Here is a 25,121-nt window from a genome sequence, read left to right as displayed (position 1 = left end):
AAGGAGCCAAGACTTTACACAAACAAGTAAAATAATATAAAATATAAATAATGATAATAATAAGTCCAATGTTCATAATTCTTAATCTCTCTTTATTGCATTAGAACATACATTTCTCATATATATCTATATATATATATATTTTATAAATGTGAATTTGTACACTACAATCTTTTATTGTAACATGTTATAAAATACTCGTAACGCTCCAAAAACATAGCACTAAAAACAGTTACCAAACAATGATTATTACATTTCCTCGTTTTTGTTTTTGGCCACCAAGAACAGAAAAAACAAGATGGCGGAGACGAAACTGTCAGTCAGGAGGAGAGGAGAGGACCACGGTCGAAGACAAGACGGTTGGACCATTGTGGGTTTTTTAGTGGCAGCCATTTAGTAACCAAACGGACGGGGATGAGGGGAGATGTGATGGGGGGGGGCAAAGCGTGAACACTGGTGAGCATCAAGCACATGGGAGGGCTGGGTCACTGGTAACCATTTAAATTACAGACAAACAGAGAGGAGAGTCTGGTTTGTTTCACCTTTTCGTTGCAGCAATCACACATTTAGCCAATCACACGCCTTTAAAGCGTAATTTAGACTCTACATCAACATTACATTAAATGTCTTTAATGTGAAAGGTTGGCTAGAGCTGCCAATCACGCTGAAAACTAACTCCGCCGCTCTGAGCTCATTGTTTGAAGAACATAAAAGCCAGTTTACATGAAATCGTAGGAAGCTGCTGTCAGCCCACAAGCTGATTAAATGTTTCCTGCTCAGCCTAAAACGTGTCTGATGAAGAATGAAGTTGTATATTTAGCATCATCATTTTCTCAGGAGTTGGTGAAGCAAACCGGTTATAAAATGAGAGGAACTACTGGCCCACGCTGTTCTGTTTCTGCTGGATATGGATGTTGGCTAACTGTTTGCTATATACGCTGATATACACACTTCATTTCCACCACACCTAGCTCAGAAAGTGATGCAAACTCCATGATCCAGATACTTTCAGGCAGTGCAATCTAGTCGATTGCAATGGTTAGGTATAAATGAGTCATCACATCACACCAACGATTACTGAAGCAAACATAAAATAACCAATATTTTGGATTGCTCTTTTTTTTGTAGACCATCACCTGCCGAGGCGATATCCGCCTAAATTTCACCAAAATTGAACTCCACATAAATGTGAAGATGCAAATTTGCTTCACAACCAGAAGCAAATGTTTTTTCAGCCTTTCGCTCGCATAGAATGGAAGTGGCGAAATGTTAATTTGGCGCATGTGTGACCGTGCCTTAAAGAGACAGAGCAGCGTATCAGCCTGCTTGATCGGGCCCAAAAGCAACCATTAATGGTTGCACCAGCTGTTTGTAAGTTCAGACTTATATCCTACTTATCATGTGTTTAATGAATTAAAACAGTTTGGAGGACACAAGCTACGTAGAGATTTGTTGTCACTAAACATTTACACCCAGTAGCTGCCAGCTGTTAGCTAACTGAACTAGCTAACGGACAGAGTGAGCTCAAAATGCTGTTTATGATGTAAGCTACTACATTAAATTAGATTTCACAAAATGTTATGCCAGTAACATTAGACTAAATGATAACCAAATAATGTTGGTTATGTTAGCTTGAGTGTTAATGTTAAATATTTGTAGTTTAAAACAGTGATTCTTTTAGTTTAACAATAAAACTAATCTGCTTCATCAAGACTTTGTATGTGTGATTGGATCAGATAAAAACAATTCAGAAATATCTAATGAAAATTAAAACTAACATATTTCTCTGTGTATTCATATATGAATAAAGCACTCATACCTACACTTATAAAGGATCGGAAGCCCTTTGCAACAGGGATATCCATCTACGCAACCAGACTCCATTGGAAAAACGTGCAATTTTACAGGTCGGTTAGTTTCTTTGTATTATTGTATAACTTTGGTTAGTTTGGATTCACCAAAGTCACACAATAACACAAACAAACTAACCGATTGAGGCAGCGGTAGACCAGCAACCTCCATGTTCTGTGAGGTAAAATTACTGTTTTTTTCCAATGGAGTCTGGTGGCTTTGACGAGAGCATAGATAACGGCTTCCGTTCCCTATGAGAAAGGGCTGTCTGACGGTGAGATAAAGAGGTGAAAAAATTCTAACTGTAGCGTACACACTAAAGTCTTAACTAGCCAAGACATTTCTGAAGCTCTTATGGTGCAACTCGATTTAGCAAATCGCAAGTTTGAAACTCGCTTTCTGCACAAACTTTAAAGATTTACGAAGAGCTGGTGCAACTCAATCCAGACGTTTAGTGGAGGAAATCAGATGCGGTGAAGTTAAACAAGCCAACAGCAGCAGTTAGAATGGAGGATGGAGGTTACTGAGGGCAGGATGGAGCAGGGTCGGTAACAGCAGAGCAGAGAAGTTAAGTCACAAAAGACACGGCAAGCAAGATAGAGGCGGCTTGAGAGCAGCATGGAAAGCAGGGACAATCCATCAGAGAGATAGGGGGGAAGTCGGGGTACAGTATCACCATCTAACACACAAACGGTTTCAAATCTAGCGCTATAGACACGACGACTGGCACTGCAGGGAGGCGGAGGACAGATATATCTGGATGTGGATGGGTGGAGGGGGAGGAAGAGGGGATGTGAGGCATCAAGGAAACGCTGAAGATTGGATCCCTTTTTTAAACAAGTCCAGAACAAAAACCTCTATTTGTTATCAGATAGGAGAGAACAGGGAGTCGTGCAACACTGCGTAACATCACAGAATGATTGTCCTCTTGAACATACCTCACCTCCCCTCCTCATGCACCTGTCTTCTTCTTCTTCTTTTTTTAAACCCTCCCATCTTTGTTAGTTTCAGGGATTTCATCTTTCATTTCACACACATACACACACAAAACCCTGTGACCATAAAAGACATTTATATACACACACTCTCACACACAACAGGTAGACACTGTGACCCAATAGTACGGCTGACTGGTCTGTTAGCAGGAAGCAGAGGGTTGGATAGTGCACATGTTGATTATAGCAGAGCTTGAAGCTGGTTGACACAGCAGTCTGTTATTGATATGACAATCAGCGCTACAGTGGCACAATAGAACTGCACTAGTACAAAAATCCATATGAACATTTGCAATTTTAAAAATGAGTGCGTTTTTTCCCTCCACTATTAGTCCAAGAAGTGTTTTTAGATTAACTTTGAGTCGATAAAGTCTAGAAAACAAAAGAACAAATTTCAGAGCTCAAATGATAAATCATTTAGAAAATTACTTACTTATTGTTCAAAGGACCAGTGTGTAGGATTTAGTGCCATCTAGTGGTGAGGTTGCAGACTGCAACCAACGGAATACCACTGATTGTTTCACAGCGGTTACTTTCTAAAGCACAAATAAATAACCATCCAACACTCACCAGATGATTTACTGTGGAGACAAACGCTCTTAGTTTCATTTCATTCATTACAACCAACGCGCATCAGTAAAAATATATGCAGCAGTAATTGTCGTCGTCGGAGTGAGACGAAACCTAATGTTTATTTTTTTCCAGCAGCCCACATCTCATGTCATGTTGCTTTATCATACGTCAGCAGACTAATTTGCCTAATCTTCGCAGGTCTTTAGAGAGCAGTGGAAACGCAGACAATGATGGGCTGAAGGACTCTTTTAGTTCCTTGAAAAGTAGTTCTAGAAACTAAAAAGTCCCAGGAACTTTGGGTTGAAACCCGGCTAATGAAGAGGACCCGCTCCCTATGTCGATATAAACGGCTCATTCTAAGGTAACAAAAACACAACGATTCTTAGTTTCAGGTGATTATACACTAATGAAAATATAGTTATTAATATTATATTCCATTTCGGCAAATAGAAATCCTACACACTGGCCCTTTAAATCATTAATCAGGCTTTGCTGCTTTTCTCTGTTTTATATCATTGCAAATTGAATATCTTTGGGATTGGGAAAAAACAATTTGAGGGAAATAAACCAAATGATTACTTGGTTAATTGAATTAAATTAATAATGAAAACCATCATTATTTGTAGCCCTATTTTTTCACATTTTTTTTTATAGATTCAATGATGCAATCTCAATTCTTCCTCATTTCAGGCGCACTGTAGAACAGAAATTTGCGGTCAAAACATTTAAAGGGGACATATCATGAAATCTTTTGTTACATTTGGGTATCTGGAGTGCCTGCCAACCGACGAACCGTGAAATAAGACAACCCAGTCAGTTTTTTGTAGGCTGCCTACATCAGAAAACATGTGATTCAACAAGTCAACCAGATCTGGCTCCCCTTCCTATGTCACATGCAGGCTCATTTAAATAAACCGCTAGCCAATCAGAGCAGACTGGGCTTCTTAAAGAGACAGGCGCTAAAACGGAGCGTTTCAGACAGAGGGTGAATACAGCTATATTCAGACAGACAGGAGGAGAAAAAGAATGTGGTTTTTGAACATTAAAGCATGTAAACATGTTCTAGTAGAAACCTAAAAGCTTGAAATGAGCATGATATGTCCCCTTTAAGACATCTCATGTTTCCTTCCTCCCCCCTCCTCTCCCTCAGTGAGCAGTAATGTGGTGTTATGATGTTAGGTTCCTAAGGCAGTATCACAGTACAGTCCATAGAGAAACAACAGCAGTACAGAATTACACTGGTCTGCCCAGAACCTTACATCCAGCTCAGGTGGGACACTGACCACATCTGGATTTTTTTTTTTTTTTTTTTTTTTAAAGCCTCCGGTTATTTGGTTTACACTTTCCAAAACTGTAAAGCAAAGTTAGCCGACATTTGAGCTGTTTACTGAACATTAAAATCAGGAAGCAACGAGGGGGAAATAACAGATTCTGAGGTAACTTAAAAGAGTTAAAATCTCATTAAAATCTCCTGTGGCGCCCTGGTAGCTCAGCGGGCTTAAGGCACATGCCAAGTTCGTGCGACATCACTGGTTTGAAACCGGCTCATGACCACTGTCGCATGTCACCTCTTTCATTCACACTCCACTGTGGAAAACAGGATACTGTAATGCTCGACAAATAGACTCGATGCCATGGTGGCCATTTAGAATTAATTATTAATTAAACCACAAGCAGCATCATTAAGATCATAATTGAAGAATTTAGATTGACTGTTATATCAGAAAATCAGCCAGCAACCCTGACAGAGTTATTGTTTCATGGTAGCAAGTTACGTTAGCTTGTTTAATAGCTGAGTGAGCCAGCAAAGATTTGATTTTCGGAAATCAAAACTTTAGTTATAGTAGTAATAAAAAGGTTTTCTGGGGTAGGGTATATCACAAACTGGGGCAACATATTCTCACTCTACCGCCACTTGGTCAGTGCCCCTCGGCGCTTTAGGTTCCACACTAGCATTAGTTTTGGACATGTCAGGGACAGAGTATCTATATACGCTTTTTACATGCATAGTGTCCTTTCAAAATAAACTTCCGTTTTCACAGGAAGTTAGCTTTAGGAAACACAACCACTTAGGTAGGGTTAGGAAACAGTCGTGGTTGACGTTAACTTCACTGACTAGCGACTCAAATGACTCACAGGACTGACGATACCGCAGAGTCACTTCAATAATCCTGGAAACAGGAGTTTAGTTGGGTTGCGTTAGAGGATGTGAGCTAAACTCCAGATTAATTTACTTAAATCTAGATTAAACATGACAATTAACTTTGGTGTCTGTTGTTATTTGATAACCTCTAATTAATAAATAAAACAATTTGTATAGGGGCAAGTCAAAAATTGATTTTGGGCAAGAAAAAACATTAACGTTGCACCCTGTGCATCATATTAAAATCAGACCTACTGGCATTATTCCTGTTGTTGAGACCACAGTGGAGTGTGACGTGGACTAAAAAAGACAATTTCTACAACAGACATCTACAGAGCTGCTACTGGACGAGTCTCCTGCTGAGGCGAGGAGGGTCTCCTTTTACAACTTGTCGAGGCCTCCAGTTAATTCAGTGGCACAACTCTCAGATATAGGGTTCTGGGCCAGAGCTGGGCCGGGAACCGCCCGGCGATGATGTGGGTTGGTTCTGGCACCGAGGTAGCCGGTTTCTGATTGGTCTGGTTGGCACAAGTAAAACCGGCCGGGGGACGGCTCAGACAGCTCAGGTTGTCCTTTTTTTTCCTTTATGTTGTGTTGAGATTAAAGACTATATATACTATATACTATTAGACAGTAACCTATTACTAACGAGAGACAACGAGCGGAGCCGCTGGAGCCTCCGGGAGTGCCAGAACCAGCCCACATGTCTCTGGTTTGGGTGATATTGTAGTGCGTGTGTGGTCTATAGTACAGTAGCATCAACACAATGGTCCAATAGACAGATCAGATAGAAGATATCATACAGATGGTCCAATACAGTTATAGTACAACATCTATACATCAACTATACATTGTGCGTTTTTTTTTTCCTTTGTTATATTTTCAAGGGGTCTCATGGGGTTAGACTTGGTCACCATTACATCACTGCTGTAAGACGGGGGAGGGGGTCGAGATAGTGGTGGGCAGAGCCATAGATAAACAGGGTTTCATCAGTATAGTCTAAAAGGACGTTACACACCGAGGGCGTTTATTTCACACGTCAATATATAATTTTGGAACTGAATACTTTCACACAGAACAGGAATAATACGCAGCAAAAAAGCTACGTAACTTTTTTTTCTTGAGGTTAATTTTTCTGAGCTTTCACACAACAAATAAAGGCGTCAACATATCACGTCGTGCTGAACGGGTTGAGTTGCGTCTCTATTTATGAAACAACTCCGTAGTCCAAACCAAGACGGCAAATTTCATTACTCCTTTCAACATTCAATATTTGCAGGCGAGAACTCTTATCGTGTATCGTCATGCCCCCCCCCGGTGTGTAAAAGGCCTTTACAGTGCTACCAATGTTAGCGCTGCAATCCTGCTACTTGGCAACTGGTGTGGAGGACATCAGCTAGAGTGCAAGTCTGTCAGAAATATACGTTGAGTTGTAGTTGGAGTGGCAGTAATAGAGCAATAAAGTAGGCAAGTTTATATTTGATAATTTAGAGGTAGAGTTTTGGAGAACGTTCAGCAGCTGGAATCATTTCGGATCAAGTTTCGAGTTTTGGGTTAATGTTTTGTTTCTGAATTGAACAACAAACTGTTCCTGATACATTAGAACCTCTATCGCTGCGTTCACACCAAATGCAAAGCACATTTTTTGCCTTGCATTACTCGTGCTAGACACGCCGGAGAGGAATGGGGGTTTACCTCCATGTTGACACCAACAACGTTTAATCATTTCTGATTCAACAACATCAGGGCGTCAGGTCGTCAGTGACGACAGAAGGATAATCTCAACGCTGATAGGCTTGCACGACACAGCGTCATGCAAATTTCTCGTTGAAATATTTCTATTTGTGTCGTCCCCTGCAAAATTGCATCTATTCGTCTCTTTGCATTGACTTCTCGGTATGTAATCACGCCACGTGAAGTTTGCTTCGCGTTTGGTGTTAACGCAGCATCAGTGGTTTAATTTCTCACCTCACTGAGTTAACGTAAATGTGTACTCCAGGAAGCGTGAGGACACGTTGACATCACTGTTGAGTGGTTACAGACGGGTAATAGAGCATATAACAAATGCTATAACAAATATGACATCACCAAATCCAAATCTGACTTTTAACAACTCCAAAACAATTCCTCTATATCGTGCTGAGGACTGAACCTTGAACGGGTATTCAGGGTTTATCACCCCCATATTTTGTCTTAGTATGTATTTTATATACGGCATGTTATGAGTTATGCTTGTGGACACTCAAACCTACAGCTTTCTAAAAAGCAGCTGAGCAGTCCACTCACATACCCCGTTATAGAGAACAGTCCAACCTGACAGAACTCTCTGTCTATCCATGGCTCTAGTTCCAAACAGGGTTAAGGGTTCAGGACACTGAGGACTTAAAGGGGTAAAGGGTTTAAGGACTACAGGGGTTACAATACTAAGGTTTTTTTTAAGGAATCTGGATAATGAGGTGTTGAAGTTTGTAAATGACGGTCAAGGTTTACAGTGATGAGAGATTTCACCGAGATACTGGATTTGAGAGATTTATGGGTGGAGAGGACGAGGTTAGTATGAGTCTTATGGGGTGGGTAATGTTAGGATATGACCTTGGCCTCCGTAACTATAGCAGGGTCTTCTATGTCAGCTTTACTTTGAACCATCCTCAGCTCCAGCTGGGGCGGACTGGGCCTCCGACCAGGACCTGCTAACTCTGAGAGACACAGGGGTGGATGGATGGGTGGGTAGGGGGGGTGGGCAGACGGGAATGCAGACACGAATGAAGATTAACATTACGGAAGGTTTAAATGTAAAAATAGTTTGGACATGCTGTGCAAAACCAATTCAGCTTATTCTTTGCCTGAACTAGGGTGCTTACGCATTGCGTCATTTTGTGTTCTCACTTCCGTTTACAGCGGGAGTGCCGCTTAGAGACGCCTGTCGCCAATGTTAATACATCCATGGTTATCATCCTTTACTGGCTAAAAAGCTGTTTTTAAGCATTAAAATAGCTGTTACTAAGTTTTAATGTTTTTTTTCAGGCTCTGTATGACCTGTCTCGGAAGGACCCGTCCTACCAAGAAGCATCGTTGACTTTGAGAAGCACCCTACATCTGTATCTGCTGCTCATTTCCTACAGGTAGCGCAGGTTGACATGTGAAGAGCTGGTCTGATGAGTTACGAGACTTCTTCTATGAGGTGCTTTGGACAAAAATAGATTTCAAGGAGGCTCCATGACGAGTATACAGGATGAAAACTGAGTTTTTACATAGTGATTCTTTGATTTTTAATTCCCTGCCTGGAAATAAAAGTGTGATAGAGAAACTGGAAAAGCTCAGAGAGAAACTGATCAATCAAGGTTGATATACTTAACAAGTTTACAACATATAGACAGCAGGACATTTGTGTGATTTGAATGGTTGTCCGTGAAGATTACGCTTCACTAAACGCACCAGAGGGGAAATATATATATAAATATGTATATTAAGAGCGTAAAAAAGACATGCCTGTGTCACAAAGTCTGTGTGGAGTGTTAGATGTAATAGAATGGAAGCGTATCTGTTTTAACCAATATTGCAACCAATTAAACTAAACATTTGGCATCAAATGCACTAAAATGTAACAGAATATTGATTTTATCTCGATTGTTGATCAAAGCTTTAGGCGCTGATAATGAGCCCTACTTTTCTTACCGTGAGCATACGAAATGGTCCTCTGGATAACATGGTGCATCACTGAAAACGTCTTCTCACAGGCCATCTGAGAAAGAGAGCGAGAGCGAGAGAGCGACAGAGAGAAGAGTGAAAATAAAGTCATTATTATTATTATTATGTCCTGTCGTTGATAATTTTAAATGTGTGTGGTCTGCTCAGTGTGGCTGTTTTCGTACCTTTAGGTCATTGGGGTAGTGGTGTGTCCACGCTAGAAGCATAGCAGCAAACAAATCTCCAGTTCCTACGAAGACGGCGTCCACTTTGGGGACTTCTATTCGAACTCTCTGTGTTGTCTTGCTGCCGTCGGGACGAACTGAAAGAACACAGCAAAGACATGACAGCATGTTGAAGGGTTAACTTTGGTTGGCTTGGCAATAATATATACATACAGACTTCACATACACATGTTACGTACCCTTGCGCTGGCTGCCCAGCGACACAAGGAAGCGGTCTCCCAGTCTGGAGGGCAGATCAGAGGAGGTGATGACCACTGTGTCTGGGCCCATAGCGTGGAGAAGGTCCATAACCTACAGACAGTCAGTGAGTGAGATACTAGGGCTGTATTTAGTCAGTAGTAAGCGTTTAACAGGAGACACCCCAGGGTAAAAAAAAACATATATAAAAATAATTGGATAAAGCCAGGTTCAAAATTATTGTTTAATTTGGTTGACATATTAAAGTCAAAGGTTTTTAAAGAGGGAATATGTATTTTAATGTTAACAGCCATTAAAAAAATACATTTTGAAACGTTTTTAGAAATAAGCTGTTGTATAAATCAGGCTATGAATGATTACCTCTACAGCGTCTTTCTCTGTGCTGATGTTTTTCCCCGTCAATAATCTACAACACGAGCAAACAAATGTGTCAGTAGCACCGTCACAGAAACACTGAAAAGGAAGTTATTAAATAGAAAAAACAAACATTCACATTTAAGAGAAAGTCCAAAAGAAGACTCATTATTCAAAGCTTGAAACATATAATTATTCTCATACTGGAACACACGAGTGCAACAAAAAGGGTAAGAATCCACAAAGTCAAGTGAGTCTTTAGTGAACAGAAAAACCTTCAATGTGATCCTGCAGACATAAAGTAACACCACTAGGTGGAGTAACTTCACAGTGAAGCTACTGTAAAGAGATAAATGAGCAGGTGTCTTTTAAACTGTGGCTTAATGTTACCGTTTTTCATAAATGCAGCAATTAAGTTGAAAAAGGAGCTAACAAAAACGTGGCTGTCGTTGACTTAACGGCCACAGGTGTCACAGTTAACAAGCAATTTCTGATTCTTACGTTGACTCCCTTTAAAAAGGGTAAAACAAGAAAGATTAGAGGTGAGCTAGCAGGTCTTTTTTTGCTAATTCTTTCCCAAAATCCACAAAATGCAGGTATTAGATAACAATGCATGAGTGGCGTTACATAAAGATGATGTTTCTCTGCTCTTCACACAGTCACTCACTGAGCTGCAGGTCATTTAAACTAAGTATCTTGAAAAAAAAGCCAACTAGAGAAATGTCATGCTAGATTTATCGGATAACAAAACTGCAAATATGAAATAAAAAAAGACACTTGTACTCACTCAGCCTCAAACTGGTTAGGAGTTATAATGTCAGCAACAGGAACCACCTTGTTCTTATAGACCGGGTAAAGATTCTGAGGAACGTACTGAGGAACAAACACACAGGTTAGAATCACACAACACATGAAAACACACAAATAGTGTTCGTCTACACACAGAAATGAGTGGGCTCTGTTCTTCTCTGATCTTCGTTTTCATGGTTTTACATGATGAGCTCTAACGGACAGAACATGATCTTAATCCCTGAAAATGCACGTCTGCACAATGTAATATATACACAACATACACATGCAGAGTGAGTCACTGTGTGTACGTAGTTCTGTCAGATCACAATAATCCATCTGTCACTGAGAAATGAGCTTTGTAACACCAGGATGAGCACTAAAACCCTCCCACACACATTACAGGCACAATAGACAAGAATATATCTACTAACAACAGACATTAACACACACAGCTGCACATACAGGACATAGATCAGCATAAACTCACCATAGATCCATGATCACCGAGGACGGGGTCACATACTGAAATGACAAAAAACAAACACGTTCATGGTCAGACACGTAAAGCTCCAACTATCACATGAATGCTGCAGTGATGGGAGGCATGAAACTGGATTTGGAATTGTAAACACATCCCAGCCAGCATGTAGAGAGACACGACAGAAAAAAACAGTAATTTTTAATGTCTACATTCACTTAAAAAAGACGACTAAAAGGCCCGGCTAGTATGGAGGACAGCACCTGACAAAATCTAAAATCAATAAATCAATAAATATGTCATTAAATGTAGAAAAAATAATATTAAAAATAAATGTAGCCAATAATTAATTAATAAAATGTGTGATAAATTGATATTTCTGTTTTAATTTGCTTCTTCATTTCTCTTTGTATTAATTCCCTTATTTATTTACTCTAATTTTCCCTTTTATTTATTTATTTATTTATTTATGTATGTATGTATTTTTAATTTTTAAATGTATTTATTTTTGCATTTGTTTTTTATCTATTTATTTATTTTTGCATTTATTTTTTATTTGTTTAACATTTATTTTTAAATGTATGGATTTATTTATGTATTTCTGCATGATTTTATTTTCTGCATTTCTCCCCTAATCCCCAAACTTATTTATTTCTGTATTCTTTTCTTTACACATTTCTTTTAACATTTCTTTCTCAGTGACAGATGAATTTGGCAGGTTCGATCCTCCATATGCTAGTGCCTCTTCATTAAACCTCACAATAACTAGTATTACCACCTTGTGGTTGTATGCCTTGGAGGATGTAGGCGAAACTCCAGATGAATTTACTTAAATAAATATTAAACACGACAATTATTGAGATGTTCAAATACCAATTTTTCCTGTCCGATACCAATTCCTTGCGGCATCGGTACCGATCTGATCCTCTATCTAGACAAACTTCTCCATCAATATATTTAAAAATATTTTAACATCAGTGCCAACATAATACCTGAGATCCGGTCCAAAAAAACTAAATATATTACAGGATTTTTGTTCTATACTTTTCAACAACACCACAATCTACCTACAATAACAATCTTCTCAATAGAGAAGAAGGAAGAGGTGCCATCTTTTAATACTTGACAGGTACAGTATGCTAGTTGTTGTGGACACAGTTCAGCGATAATATTAAGGTCTGATGTGCAGCCCTAAGGGTTATGAATGTAAAACCAGATTATGGCAAGCAGGACCAACAGAGAGGTAATTTATATCCTTTCATCACAGCATGCAATTTATGTAACATCACAGAAACAATGACTTACAGACACACAACAGTAAATTGTAACACAGCACTTTCTGTTCTGTCCACAACAAAAAGTACTGAAGGTAAACACATTATGCGTGTCACCCTCTGGCTGCTTATTATTTTGAACAGTGGCAGGAGGTCTTCACTGGATCCACTAACACAGTGTCTACAGGCCAAGATACAACGACTTTGATCTGAGTGAAACTGATTCGTACAACGAGAGAGGAAAATCCTCCTGGCGAGAGAGAGAGAGAAAGAGAGAGAGAGACAGAGATACAGAGAGAGAGACAGAGAGAGAGAGACAGAGACAGAGACAGAGACAGAGACAGAGAGAGAGAGAGAATGTTTCTTAGCTTCTTTTAGTTCATTGCAAAATCTGCTCTCGTCAACCCTGTATCCAGCAGGCACCACCAAACACCAAACAGCAGACAGACAACGTTAGCGAGCGTCTAGCAGCTAAAGAGCCAGATGAATGAATGGAGCTCAGAAGCTGAAGATGACGGGTTGGTGGTCAAAAGTTTGAATTTTGAAGCCTCAGGTCGTGTAACGCTCAAGAGTACCGAGTAGCCCTAATAGCATTCATAGCAGTGACCACAGAAATTCAGCATTTGCTAAAAACCCTTGCTGCTAATGCTTTATAGCACAGTTAAATCTTGTTATAAAAGCGTTTAGACCCAGCAGGATCCCCTCTGTGTTATATCTCCACTGATGCAACATTATCCAAACTGCATCAATTAACCTTTAGGGAATATTACCCTAAAGAATAAACATCAGAAGATGCATTTATTTCTTGTGTATACTTACAATGCAGTAACGTGCAGCTCTCCAAAAACCAAATGCATGTGAGTGAAACCAATAAAATGTTCTAGATGTCTAGAATAAATAAAACCGTGTGGTTACTCACCATACACCAGGTTGGGGTTGGCTCTCTTTAGCTCCTGAACAATGTCCACTACCATCTCCAAGAAGGATGTGTCTCTGGTATACCCTGAATACAACATCATAATAGAGTCATTATGTTCACAACTTTAACAGCCACTCTGTGTAAATACTTAGTTTAAAGGGTAGGCCCATTATTCTTTTTAGGTTTTTATATCACCCTGTAGCTTCCCAGTGGTGTTCCTTATGTATTGCAATATTCATATTTTGGTCAAAGTATGTTTTAGCGTCAAAATGCTACTTTCCCTTCAAAACCTTCTAAAAACTTTCCCCCACATGGTGACCTGACATAGGTTTCTGCATGATGACGCTGCTACATGTACAGTATATATACATCCTTATAGTACTCCCAGTTTAGAGAAGCAGACAGGAGTACCGGCAGGAAGCTAAGCAATGTACTGCTGTGGACGCCACATTAGTTCAGATCAGAAAGTCACACAATCGATGCAGCGGTAGACCAGCAACTCCCGTGTTCTGGGAGGTAAAATTACTGTTTTTATGAATGGAGTCTGGTGGCTTTGAAGACGGCGATATAACGGCTTCAGTTCCCCGTCAGAAAGTTGGCGAGGTAAGGCGAGGAAAATGTTCTAAATATAGCGTACACTTTTAGGTGTCTAAAATACATTTTTCTGCTGCGTCAGACAGCCCTTTCCGACGGGGAACTGAAGCAGTTGTATCGCTCTTTTCAAAGCCACCAGACTCCATTCACAAAAACAGTAACACAGGAGTATACATACAACCCCACCCTTAAAAATCAAAACTAACCCTTTCAGTTATTTCCAAACTTAGCACAGCTAACGTTGACTCAGCTAGTGCTAGCATTCACATTATTCATAACCTTATTGATTAGCTTACTGCGGTAACCTACATCATTGCTTTTTGCTGACGGCTGAGTGGCACGCAGATAGACTTGCCCTTTAATTATTTGTCTTTATTTTACCATTAAACTGTCCGTTTAGCAAAAAAATAGCCACTCAGGCATACTCAGATTCATTAAACTACAGCGGCTTTTTCAAATGCAGTGTTTATACATTTCAGTGTAGTGAAACTCAAGGCTGAGTTTTGTTTAATGACAACTTTAGTTACACAAAAAAAATAGTTTTGGTGGAATAAAATCCAGCTACAATTTGCACACAAGTACTTTTGAATACAACCCCAGAATGATTTAAAATATCTCAACATAATGACATCACCTTAACATGAAGCTGAATCTAAAGTGCAGAACTGGGGGGAGTACTCCAATTACAGCCGTGTAGAAATGAAGTATAAAAGTGATGTTTCATTCACCTGTTAAAACATAGTCATACTGGTGTACGTTGTTCAGCTTGATTCCTTCATAAAGGACGTGGAGCTCATCTGCTGTCAACACCTGGCCTTTCCAATGAGAATAACCTGCAGAGAGGAGAGCAGAGGAGGTATTGTGTTTGCTGAGTTGCTGACTCTAGTGGCACATGAACACAAATAGACACACACACACACACACGCGTACACGCACTGTATATGTGCACGTTAACAACCCCTATAGCTGCTGACACACACATCAAAAACCTAGTACTCCCACTTACCTGATAACATTTTCAATTTTATACCTAATATTAAAATTCTCTGAAGGTTAGGACGTTTCAGTTTGTGCATTAAATAACAGAAATGTCTGGACAGGCTGGTTTTCTTCTGAGGGGAGAAGTTACTTAATGATCTACAGGTGGCGGTAACACACCAAGATATGCGGCAATGCGTCAACAAAGACAAGGAAGAAGAAGAAGCCTGCAAGCTAGTAAACAATAGATGAAACAATGCAGGATTTAAAATACTTTTAAAGATCAGCTTTATGAGGAAGGCAACTTCGTTTTAACGCCACTAATTTCTTTAATGCATCAACTCAGTTTTAAAGCTAGAGTGAAGTTACTGGCATCAAAGGAAGCTAGAAAACCTAAGAAATCCATCGGTACCAACCATGTCATACTAGCATGTCAAGAAGGAGGTTAAATAACGCTCCTAAGTTAAGCCATATTTTAGCGAGGAAAAACTGTTGTGGCCATTTTCAAAGGGGTCCCTTGACCTCTGACCTCCAGATCAGTGAATGTAAATGGGTTCTATGGATACCCACGAGTCTCCCCTTTACAGACATGCCCACTTTATGATAATCACATGCAGTTTGGGGCAAGTCATAGTCAAGTCAGCACACTGACACACTGACAGCTGTTGTTGCCTGTTGGGCTGCAGTTTGCCATGTTATGATTTGAGCATATTGTTTTTATGCTAAATGCAGTACCTGTGAGGGTTTCTGGACAATATCTGTCATTGTTTTGTGTTGTTAATTGATTTACAATAATAAATATATACATATATATTTCCATAAAGCAAGCATATTTGCCCACTCCCATGTTAATAAAGAAGATTAAATACTTGACAAATCTCCCTTTGAGGTACATTTTGAACAGATAAAAAATGTGCGATTAAATACTTTATATATTGACAGCCCTAAATATATTTCTCACTTTTTCCCTGATGTAGATAAGCCACTTAATTTATCACTAGTTGCTTTTTGGAAATAAAGACGCGAAGAGGGTCTGAATAATCGCTAAATCTAGCGAGAAAGTCGTCCAGTTGGCAACACTGCATGCATGTGACTTTTCCCTGTAACTGTGTAGTGTGTGAACTTCGATGAACTAAGCACAAAAAAGGAAATGTTTTGGTGGTAGGACAGAGGAGAGGCTGGTGGAGGACGAGGACAAAGACCCTCTTCTAACAAACACACCTACATTGTGTGTGGACGGGTGTCTTTATTGACAGTGTGTGCATTTGTATATCGGAGTATATGAGTGTGTTCAGTGCTGCATGTACCGATTTGGATGTACATGAATGTGACGAGAATGCTAATGTAAGCATGCGTCTGTCTGCGTATGACATGCTTGCTGCAGGCCGATGATGTCGCAGCTCCAGGTGAGTCACAGCCGAGTCACGTGATGGGGGGGGGTTCTGGTTGCTAAGCAACAAGCCGGGAGAAAGCCAAAGGGGCTAAGAAAGAGAGATGAGCAGTCAGAGCGCCGTGTGTGAGAGAGGCAGGCCTACAGATAAGAGCTGCTTCTGTCGTCATCATTCGCTGCTGTCGCAATTCACAACGCCTGCTGCTGTTTACTGCTGCGTCCTGTCGCTGGCTCTCCCTCCTCCTGCCTCCATCTTCCTGTCTCTCTATTCACCTTCTCTGTCCCTCTCTCCCTCTCAGATGAACACGTCGTCTTCAATATGTCACCCCAAATTACATACTCCCCTTGAAGAAATTGAAAATGTTCGTATCCAATCCACAAGATCTGATTAAACAAGCACCAGAGTCTCAGGCGTTTCTACGTTAAGGTCACTGAAACAAACCCAATTTACACCGTAGATGTGAGGATTCTTTCTCACTGAGGAATCCTGACATCGTCCTCCGCTGTATCTCTGTCTGCTCTGTACGTGGGGATTATAATAGTCATTCTTATCTTAGTCTAATTGCTTCCTATAGGTTTAAATTGAACCTAGATGTAGCTGGGCGCTCACAGGAATCCCGTCTAGGCCGCCTTCGGACAGACAAGAGCGCTGCAATAAAATATACAGCCCACTAAAGACTAGGGATGCACCATTCCAATTGTTTCAGTCCTGATACCAACACCTGGGCTTTGGGTATCGGCCGATACCGAGTTCTGATCCGATACCAGTGTTTGATTACTAAGCTGTATGCCTCACTGTGTGGACGTGACTGGGATCACTGTTATGTGTAAGGAAACATCAGGCTTGACTTAAACACTGCTTTCCTAACTTTTTAAAACAAAATGTGACAGATAAATACATAGATATAAATTTACTGAATTATTTATTATTAGAGTAATAAATCGTACACCAACAATTTGGTAAAAGATCTTAAAAATTAGCAGTATTTACAATTTAAGTGTAAACCTTTTTAATGCAGCAACAGATAAATCAAAACTTAAACAGGAATCAAAATTCTAGTATACAATGTATGTAGTATATAAACATAGAATTGAATGAATAGATCAGTCCTTTTGTCACCAATACCAACCACCCAACTAACAGTTAATTTGTCCATTTGTACATGGTGATTTGTACTTGATGTCACTGAGCTTGGTACTTATGAGACGACTGGAAGCATTGAGTATTTGATGTAAAGTATATCAGCCTATATTATCTGTAGTTTGGGTTTTATCCTATAATTATTATTATTGGCAGTGTACTTTATTTATTTTATTTTAATTTGTATATTTAATAATCTTATTTTCCTTCTTTTTTTTTTACTTAAATTATTTTTTATCTTCTTTTCTTTTAATTTCTATTTTGCTTTTATTTTCTTTTATTTCTTTAATTAATTTGTTATCTTATTTTATTTTCTTTTTTTTTATTTAAATTTATTTTTATCTTATTTCCTTTTCTTTCTTTTTTATTATAAAATTCTTTTTTTTTCTTATTTTCTTTTCTTTCTTTTTTTATTTAAATTCATTTTTAAAATCTTCTTTTCTTTCTTTTTTATATAAATTAATTTTTTTATCTTATTTTCTTTTCTTTTTACTTTTTTTTATTTAGATAGATTTTTTTATCTTAAGTTCTTTTCTATCTTTTTCTTTTTTTTATTTAATTTTGTTTTTTGTTCCTTATCTTTTTTTGCATCGGCAATGGTTGAGGTTTGGGTAGGAGAGGACTTGAGGGGGAATACCAAAATATGGAGGGACAATCATTTACATTTGTGCTTTATTTGTATGTTTCTGCACACCTGATGTTACTTCCAATAAATTATTATGGAAAAAACCTGTCTTCCATTTTCGATAGAAAATAGTTTCCAAAGAACGTTGTTCACAGCAAGTCTGTGGATTATCCTGAATAAATGATTTTCTTTAACAAAAGAAGACATTGTTGAGTTGTTCAGTTGATCAGTGATATGTGTGGAGAAACTTCAGGCTACAACACTTCCAAACAGCTCAAATGTAAATTACAGCATTTTATCCGTCTGATGCCGCTACAGACGAGTCCCACGCTCGCCCACATAACAACACTTATCCTACACTACACCTACAATTAAGGGCAGCAGATTGCTTTAAACTCAACTACATCCATCTCAATAATAATGAAAACCAACGTCGTCTAACCTGGCTGCTTTCAAACAGCTGGCTCACAACCATCACCGAGATGTTAGACAGCTCGCTGACCTTTTCCAGCTTCAGGAGTAATTATATAGAGTCATGATGACTTGTATTCTCAAACTAGACCAGATGAAAAACTAGACAACCATGACATGAAGGGGTCAAGGTCATCCACTCTGTACTACACAAAACACTGTAAAAAATACAAAGAATAGAGCAGACAGCGGCATTATTAACCAAATACTGTGTTTAGAAGATGGGGGGAGGCATGCTTATCAACATGGTAGTGGACAAATATGCTGCTTTATGCAAATGTATGTATATATTTATTATTGGAAATCCATTAACAACACAAAACAATGGCAAATATTGTCCAGAAACCCTCACAGGTACTGCATTTAGCATAAAAAATATGCTCAAATCATAACATGGCAAACTGCAGCCCAACAGGCAACAACAGCTGTCAGTGTGTCAGTGTGCTGACTTGACTATGACTTCTTTAGGTTTCATAATGATACCAGTATCTTCACTCTAGCTTTAAAACTGAGCCCACTAAAACCTAAAAACCGCAAGTTCCGTTAAAGATTTAAAGAAATTAGTGGCGCTAAAACTAATTTATCATGTTAACTTTGACATCCCTAATTCTCAACTCTGTCATAATGAACTGTTCCTGAGAGGATTTCTGAGTCTGAATATCGTATCCACTGTGAAGCAACAAGCAACAGCTGGGCAGATGTGTTTGTTTTCACAGCTGATTCATTCTTGAAGTTGAGTTTGCATGAATAACATGAGCTGAGAGACCATCCATCAGTGTAAGACAGGAGAGAGACACAATGCAGATTATTCATTCATGGGAGTGGAAATTACATCAAAATATTAGGGAGGGATGATGCAGACATTCCCTCTGGGCCAATCAGCAACAAGATGCATCATCAGTACCCTTTATTTTTAACCGGTACATCTGAAATAATGATAATGCTGGGTCCACACTATCTGAGAATCAAGTTGATGTTGGGCCTGATTCCTCCCGACGATCATCAGCAAAGCGCTGATTGTTTGATGCTTCTAAAGATGATCTTTCCAGATGTTCCTGTGGTGTGAGGAATGTTAAGAGTGTTTTTTACATCCCCTGATCGGCTCTGAAGTCCATCCTGGCCGCACCGATTTCAAATCATAAATATTAAACATGTACAATATTTACGATGGGATCTCCTGTTGTGTGTGGGGAACCCCGTGGACAGCCGATGACGCAGTCATGTGGGAAAGAATGACAGCCAATAGAGAACCAAGATGACTGAAGATGGAAGGACAACCACCGCCGTCATGGCAGTCGCGGCTAATGCATGAGCTAATGCTAAACGTGAAGCATAAAGTAGTAGTGAGATGGAGCTCAGAAATGGAGGACCAGCTTGTTGATTAGTGTTTATTTAACGTGTCTCCGTAACTTCATCCATCCACCCTTCCCTCCATGACTAATTCTTCCTGCCCGTCGTCCGCCATGTTTGTTTACATTAAAGTCACGTTTGATCGCCAGAGATTTTGCGGGATTTCTTTTTTTTTTAATCTGTTAGTGTGTGGTGGCTGTTTTGGCCAAATCGTTGCTCTCCACACACTATAGGATCCAAACTGTTCAATTTAACAGAACATGTCGTTATGTGTGGGCTCTCTCAAGTTTTACACATCTGTTAAGATCTGAAAAATCTTTTAGTGTGGGCCAGCCTTTAGCCTGCTGCCCCCGTGACCCGGCAGATAATGGATGGATAAAAATCAATGGAGCAGAAATAGATATATTTGAACTTTTTCTAGCCATAATGCAGCTCAATCTTTCACCTTTAAATAGACCCTTTCTGCCTGGTACTATAAATACCCACATCCTTCCCCCTATGTTATGAATTTGTAGTCTTCAGGCTCAAGACTTTAGAGAGTTCCACTCTACAACTAGGCTGAGTAGTACTCCTCGTGATGAGCTAACTGATCTTGGCATCCTCATCTAAATAAGTCCAGCAGCATCTGTGACGTCCCAAGAGGACGGAGAGAGAAAGCCTGTATGAAATGTGAATGGAGTTTTTCCCCTGCAGCTACTTCTGGTGTCAGCCAGTGAAGTCAATGACCTCCCGAAAACTTGACTCACTCGGCTGTCGACTCGTCAGCCTCAACACGACCACGACAGACGCCGCTCTAACACTCGCTAACACCTCGTCACGACACCAGCGGCTCTGACTGACTCATACACACCCACACACACACACACACACTAAATTAAACTAAAACACAGCACACACTCACAAAGAAATATGCTATTTCATCCGTCTTACCTGTGTGGTTGGAGAACTGGACAGAGTTGATGGAGTCCACCTCAAACCCTAAAACCTGGAGATGGAGAGGAAACAGATCAGGTGTCAGGAGGGATTAGGAGTAACAGTACAAATATACCACACTACTGCACACTTAGTACGCAAAGCTGGACAATAGAAAACTGGTTTAAGGAAGTTAATATGGTCATTAAACCTGCAAGGCAGCAGAAACAAGCTGTGAACACGTTACGGAAAACACATCCAGCAGATATGGAGCATCTTCAGCATTAATTTGGAGTCGTGTTTCTGTCCACCTGATGAATGTAAGTCCGATATTCACTCTCCTTTTAGCTCCTGAGGGGAAATATCTGCCTCTTTAGCTGTTAAATGCTCCACTATGTTCACCAGCTAGTTGCTAATTTTGTTTTTGTCTGTCTACAACGCTATCAGAGTGAACCAAAACAGTAAAGCTGCAGGAAGGAAAACCAAATCAATGAGCTGAAACACACTATAAAGCCCCTTATGCTGTGTTCAGACACCAAGAGCGAAGCAAATTTTCGCCTCGCTTTACTCGGGCGAGTTTGACCGCCGGAGAGGAGAAGGAGCTTGTCTCCATAGATACCAACAACTTTTCTTTCCTCCATTTCCTCCATCAACCATGGAAGAAATAACCACTGTTGCTGCTTTGTACATGTTGTTGAAGTCCCAGATATGTCAGAAAACCAAACGCCGTCATGTCTGGGTTCATAACATCACCCAGCGGGGAGCTGTGTTCACATAGAGCGCCATCGCACTGACTGTATCTAGCAAGCCACGTCGCTACTGCGGTATGAACCCAAAATAAACAGACTGTGCTGTGATTTAATTGCAATAAACAGATCAAAATGATGCCGAAATTACTACATAATGATGCCAATTTGTAACAAGTATGAATTCATGCTTTGTCAAGTCTGTCCGCAAGACGACAAGCAAACAACTTTTAAAATGCTTGTTTTCTGAATGGAATTTGGATGGATCAGTGCCAGACTATCCAGCTGCTCCATCAACACTCAACATAACGTCATCTAGGCATAAATACGGCAGCACCATTGTTGTAAACGAATCAAAAAAATGCCGAAATAACTACATAATGATGCTGATTTGTAAAAAGTCTGAATTCATGCTTTGTCAGGTCTGTGTGCAAGACGACAGTCAAACATCTTTTAAAATGCTTGTTTTCTGAATGAAGTTTGGATGGATCAGTGCCAGGCTATGCAGCTGCTCCATCAACACTCAAACTGAAGTCATCCAGGCATAAAAACGGCAGCAACGTTGTCGTTTCTACCATAGACAGTCTGTGGTTTATACACAGAGTTCGGTCCGGTCTCTGTACAGATATGATGGACTATCGAAGCTCTGGGTGAACACAGACAGACACAAGATTTATTTCCTCCATTTCTGATTAAACAACGTCAGGACGTCAGTGACGACAGGAGGAGAATCTCAACGCTGAGAGGCTTTCGCAACACAGTGTCATGCAATTGCAATCTATCTTAGCGTCTAATTTCCGCATCTATTCGCCTCTTTGCATTGACTTTTGCACACAAAGTTTGCTTCGCTTTTGGTGTGAACACAATTAGAATTGACTTTTCCCTTCTGAAAGCACCAAAGCGGATCCTTAAAATATTATCACATTACATGACTATGTGTTGGAATAAATACATTTGGTCAAGTATTGTATATTGTGACATTTTTTCCATATAATCTCGGTCATAACGGCAGCATGTAAACATGAATCTGGAAAAAACAAAAAACTCTATTTGGCTTCATTTAAGTGGAGATAAAAACATCCTCTTAGTTTACAACTCTTTGTGTCCTCCTGTCTTTCTTAACAGATCTTTTTTTAATTACCAGAGAGAGAGAAAGACACATGACCCATCCACGTGCACAGCCAATTGTTATCTGAATGACTTTATTTAATTGGGCTGAAGCAGGAAGAAGCCAGAGTGAATGAGTTCTTTGTTCTTTTCAATTGACTCTAACTTTGAGATACAAGAATCTGCTTACAGAGGGGAGAGGCAGCGATTCACCCTCTTTGACCTTGAGCTTGACGATGCTCCTCCAGCTATCTCTGTCTGACTGATGAACACTTTCTCAATATGTTTTCTGAAAGGTGTATTTGCATCATCAACACACGGCATTCAGGAAAAAGGTCAAGCTCTTAGTGGTGTGTCAGGAATGTAGAGCATGACACCTTTTTTATTGAAAATACTATTTTTAAAGGAGTGTACAGAATACACTCCGGGTGGACATACAGTAGTATGAATGATGAAAGATCCTTCTTACTCTAATCTTTGTGATTTTCTATTAATATCCAAAGGGAAAAGCCCATTTTTGTCAAAGTCTGACTCAAGAATGATTTAGCAAAGAAGATGGAAAGGATAAATGTCAGACCCTGCTGCATTAAAATGGGAGGTTTTCTAAAGGGACTCTGGTGCTCGGAGACAATACCGCTTTAGTCTATAGGGACCGCCAAAATCAACTAAAAATGTAAGTTCCTTTAAAGTCAATCTAACGAATGTATTTTGTGGTGCTGTTAAATTATATTATACATTGATATAAATGACAAAATATTAGAAACATGTTCGGTATGATACAATTCAACAACACAAAATCCAGCCTCCAAATTAAACTAAACCAACATCTTTAAACCTGTTTCTACAGAACTTTATAACCTTTATGAAGGTAGGATTTATTGCAGGACTTTTGTATTAGAGGGTATCCAGTGTCACCAAGTCAGTCTTTCAGCTACCTTACATTGACTTGCAGTTGAATTTGGAATAGATTTTGAGGTTTTGATGCTTGCCTATATAGCCTATTACTTGTATTCTCAAAGATCTGTTTCTGTTTGCTGCTCCAGAGTCGTGAATAAAAATGTGTTTGACTGCTTTAGAAATACGACTCTTTCACACAGAAGCAACCTGTCTATCACAAAATGTTCCTTTGGTTTGTTGATTTAAACTGTATATTTATGGCCTACTGATGTAGATGGGGCTAAGAATATGTTATTTAGGTCACATCCTTTCTCGCTCTATTCATAAGCTTCAAGTCAGCGACACAGATCGACTGTTTACAATGCTGCTGATGGAAAAGCATCGTCAGAGACAGAGAGGATATTAACTAAATTATAAACATTTTGCCTTTTTTGAGGAAACACTTCAACACTTAAGGTAATTCCCAGATGAGGAAGGCTTCCCGCAACTGACGGATGAAGAGTTTCTTTAATTAGCATGTGTCACAGTACAGACTGATCACATCTGAGTCAACACAAACGCTGTATTTACTGCACCGTCGTGACTTAGCTGGCAGAGTCCCTCAGCTCTGGGTTAGCTCCTCTATATGTTCACTGTTCATTTGCACATTAATAAACTAATGATACTAGTGTTTGTTTCCATGTGTGCATGTACCATCTTTTGTTAAACGATGTTAACTTTCAGCATGTTCCTGAGCTTACTTGTTTTGTTGGACTAACACAAATAAGAGTCCAAACAGCCATGCTAGCAGCTCTCTGAGGCTGTACACAGGCACGGCAGAGCTTCAAGCTAAATGCTAATGTTAGCATGCTTACATGCTCACAATGATGATGTTTACATCCACGTGTTTAGCAGGTATAATGTTTACCATGCTTAGTTTAGCCTGTTAGTATACAAACGTTTGCTAAATAGCACTACACACAAAGCGCAGCTGAGGCTGATGGGAATGTCATTTGTTTTCTTGGCATTTGGTCATAAACCAAAAATATTTGGACAAACAGAATTTTTGACCAGACAATGGCACAAGGAGAAAAGTCAAGGGAATCATCAAACTTATTAAAATGAACATGTTAGCCTGCTGCGTCGCGCCAAGAAGCTTTGAATACCTTTGAGTATTTCTCACCGAAGCTTCGAAGCCCCAAAAAATGGTATTGGGGACCGCCCTAATCGTGACTTAAGTATCGTGATATCGTATCGTGATATCGTATCATGATATCGTATCATGATATCGTATCGTGATATCGTATCGTGATATCGTATCATGATATCGTATCATGATATCGTATCATGGAGCTTCTGGTGATTCCCACCCCTAAAAAAACAGCATTCTTGCTTAACGACTTGAATAAGGTAGTTACCTGT

General features: G+C 39.6%; 1 protein-coding gene across 2 annotated transcripts in view; it reads right to left on the bottom strand.

Moving 5' to 3' along the window:
* Positions 1-71: 71 nt before the first annotated feature.
* The window catches only part of LOC141774580 (pyridoxal kinase-like), a 31,128-nt gene continuing 6,078 nt past the window's right edge, over positions 72-25,121 (bottom strand). The window contains exons 2-11 of one of the 2 annotated variants that reach the window (XM_074647356.1): positions 20,989-21,043; positions 14,832-14,936; positions 13,510-13,593; positions 11,326-11,360; positions 10,834-10,919; positions 10,053-10,098; positions 9,674-9,785; positions 9,435-9,571; positions 9,238-9,304; positions 72-8,258 (exon numbers count right to left, since the gene is read on the bottom strand). In XM_074647356.1, coding sequence (XP_074503457.1) covers positions 8,143-8,258; positions 9,238-9,304; positions 9,435-9,571; positions 9,674-9,785; positions 10,053-10,098; positions 10,834-10,919; positions 11,326-11,360; positions 13,510-13,593; positions 14,832-14,936; positions 20,989-21,043 — 843 coding nt within the window. In that variant the 3' untranslated portion in view covers positions 72-8,142. The other variant, XM_074647357.1, reaches the window with a different exon arrangement.

The sequence above is a fragment of the Sebastes fasciatus genome, chromosome 9, assembly GCF_043250625.1.
Source record: "Sebastes fasciatus isolate fSebFas1 chromosome 9, fSebFas1.pri, whole genome shotgun sequence".
NCBI classification, from domain to species: Eukaryota; Metazoa; Chordata; class Actinopteri; order Perciformes; family Sebastidae; genus Sebastes; species Sebastes fasciatus.
This window is presented reverse-complemented; position numbering and strand designations above follow the sequence as displayed.